The sequence below is a fragment of the Sciurus carolinensis genome, chromosome 8 (genome assembly GCF_902686445.1).
Source record: "Sciurus carolinensis chromosome 8, mSciCar1.2, whole genome shotgun sequence".
In the NCBI taxonomy this organism is placed as follows: domain Eukaryota; kingdom Metazoa; phylum Chordata; class Mammalia; order Rodentia; family Sciuridae; genus Sciurus; species Sciurus carolinensis.
This window is the reverse complement of record NC_062220.1, coordinates 12,429,019-12,431,186: the sequence shown is the minus strand read 5'-3', so window position 1 is coordinate 12,431,186 and position 2,168 is coordinate 12,429,019. Positions and strand designations below refer to the sequence as shown.

The window sequence follows — 2,168 nt, the reverse complement described above, 5'->3', positions numbered from 1 at the left end:
CCTAACTCTCCTCCTAACTTCCCAGCTCCTTCTGAGCTCAGAGTTGTGCAGAGCCTAGTCAGTTGTTTTTGGTGACACATCAACAATGAAGACGGAGGGCCATGGAGACTTTCTTGTCTCTAGTTCCCCCAGATGGCTTCCATTGCTGGCTTCTTTGTGTCCTACTTGAGGACCTTGTGATAGCTGGCCTTTCTGGAAGACACTTGGTTCTAAGTAAAAGATGCTCATGCATGAGTTCATGGTAATTTCTTATTCACACAGTAAGCACAGGAATAAAACCCTCTCCCAACGTCAGGGAGGTAAGAAAGTGAGCTGAAGAAGGCACATAAGAAGAGTAGCGTGCGTTCTGACAGATAATTTCACAAGTAACACAGGTCTTGGAAGACAAGTGAAAAGATTCCTCCTTTGGGATTCTTGTCCTACCAGGCGAATATGGACTGAAGTAAGAAGGTGCTGAGCTGAACACACATTGCAAATTCTATCTGATGACCTCCTGAAAGCCCAAAACAAATGGGTCTTTATGAAAAACGGAGACAGAACCAGTAACCAGATCCTCTCAAAATTTGCATGACAAGCCTCTAACTTGCAGTCATGTGACAAGCAAATGAAGAAAAACTGGAAATAACCATTAACTAAAGGGAAAATCACAATAACACTGGGTGAGGGTCAGAGGGTTGCAGAGCAGGTACCCGTTCTTGGTGTGGAAACCTGAAAGGCAGAGTCAGAAAAAAATGATAGTGGCAAATACAGATGCCACAGACAAGGACATTTCTGGGTTTAAATTCGCCTTCACATTGGTGGTCTCTGGAATCCAGTGCATCATTGGTGTCCTTGGGAATGGCTTCATTGTGGCCATCTATGGGGTTGAGTGGGTTAGGGACAAAAGACTCCCCAGTGGGGACTACCTTATGTTCATTCTGAGTTGTTCCAGGATCTTTCTACAGATGTGGGTGATGCTGGACATTACTTACAGTCTACTATTCCGAGTCACTTATAATCAAAAGATAGTGTACATATTCTTCAAAGTCGTCATGCTGTTTCTGAACTATTCCAACCTCTGGTTTGGTGCCTGGCTCAACGTCTTCTATTGTCTCAAAATTGCAAACTTTACCCAGCCTTTGTTCCTTATGATGAAGAGGAGAATCGCCATGTATCTGCCTCGACTTGTGAGTCTGTCCTTGCTGGTTTCCCTGGGTTTGACCTCTCTCTTCTGTAAAGACACCTTCAATGCATATGTGAATGTCTCCCTGCCTGTTCCTTCCTCCAACTCCACTGAGAAGAAGTATGTCTCTGAGACCAACGTAGCCTACCTGGCTTTCTTCTATTACTCGGGAATCTTCGTCCCTCTGATCATGTTCATCCTCGCAGCCACTCTGCTGATCATCTCTCTCAAGAGACACACCTTACACATGGAAAGCAATGCCACAGGCTCCAGGGACCCCAGCATGGAGGCTCACGTGGGGGCCATCAAATCAACCAGCTATTCCCTCATTCTCTACATTATCAATGCAGTCGCTCTGTTCATTTCCATGTCCAACATCTTCGACACCTACAACTCTGGGAGTATCTCGTGCAAGTTTGTCCTGGCTGCCTATCCTGCTAGCCACTCAGTACAGCTGATCCTGGGCAACCCTGGGCTGAGAAGGGCGTGGAGACGGTTTCAGCACCGACTTCGCCTTTACCTTGGAGGGCAGACTCAGTAGCTGGAACCCAGAGAGTGTGAGAAGTTCTGGCCCAAAGAACTCTGCCCTTTTTCTCTCCTCACCCGTTTTTTATCCCCAAACATGCTGACTCTTCTCAGGTAACTGAACTCATTCATGAATGTAAAGCTGAATTAAGTTGAGACTCTAAGCAGAAGTAGCTAAGCCATTCAGAGATGGACTTCTGAACGTGCCTGAACTGGTTTGTTGGTATCCTGCCTTCGGCTCTTTGCTCTCCCCTCCCCTAAGATTTAAGGACAGGGAGCCAGACATTTCAATTTGCTTGGAACAATCTCTGCTTGTTGTGTGTTATCCACTGAACACCATTTAATTCTCAAGGACATCTTGGTCTAAATGGAAAATTATGTGGTCAACCTACTGCAGACCACTTACTAACCCACAGTTAGGGATAAGGGGATTGGTGAAGGGCACAGCATGCAGTCCCCGAGGTAGAAGGCTGCAGAGAAA

At 46.2% G+C, this 2,168-nt stretch overlaps 1 protein-coding gene across 1 annotated transcript; it reads left to right on the top strand.

Annotated features, from left to right (window-relative positions):
- Positions 1 to 731: 731 nt before the first annotated feature.
- Positions 732 to 1,703, top strand: Tas2r40 (taste 2 receptor member 40). The gene has a single exon (XM_047560766.1). It carries the CDS (start codon positions 732 to 734, stop codon positions 1,701 to 1,703), a length of 972 nt encoding a protein of 323 aa, XP_047416722.1.
- Positions 1,704 to 2,168: the final 465 nt, after the last annotated feature.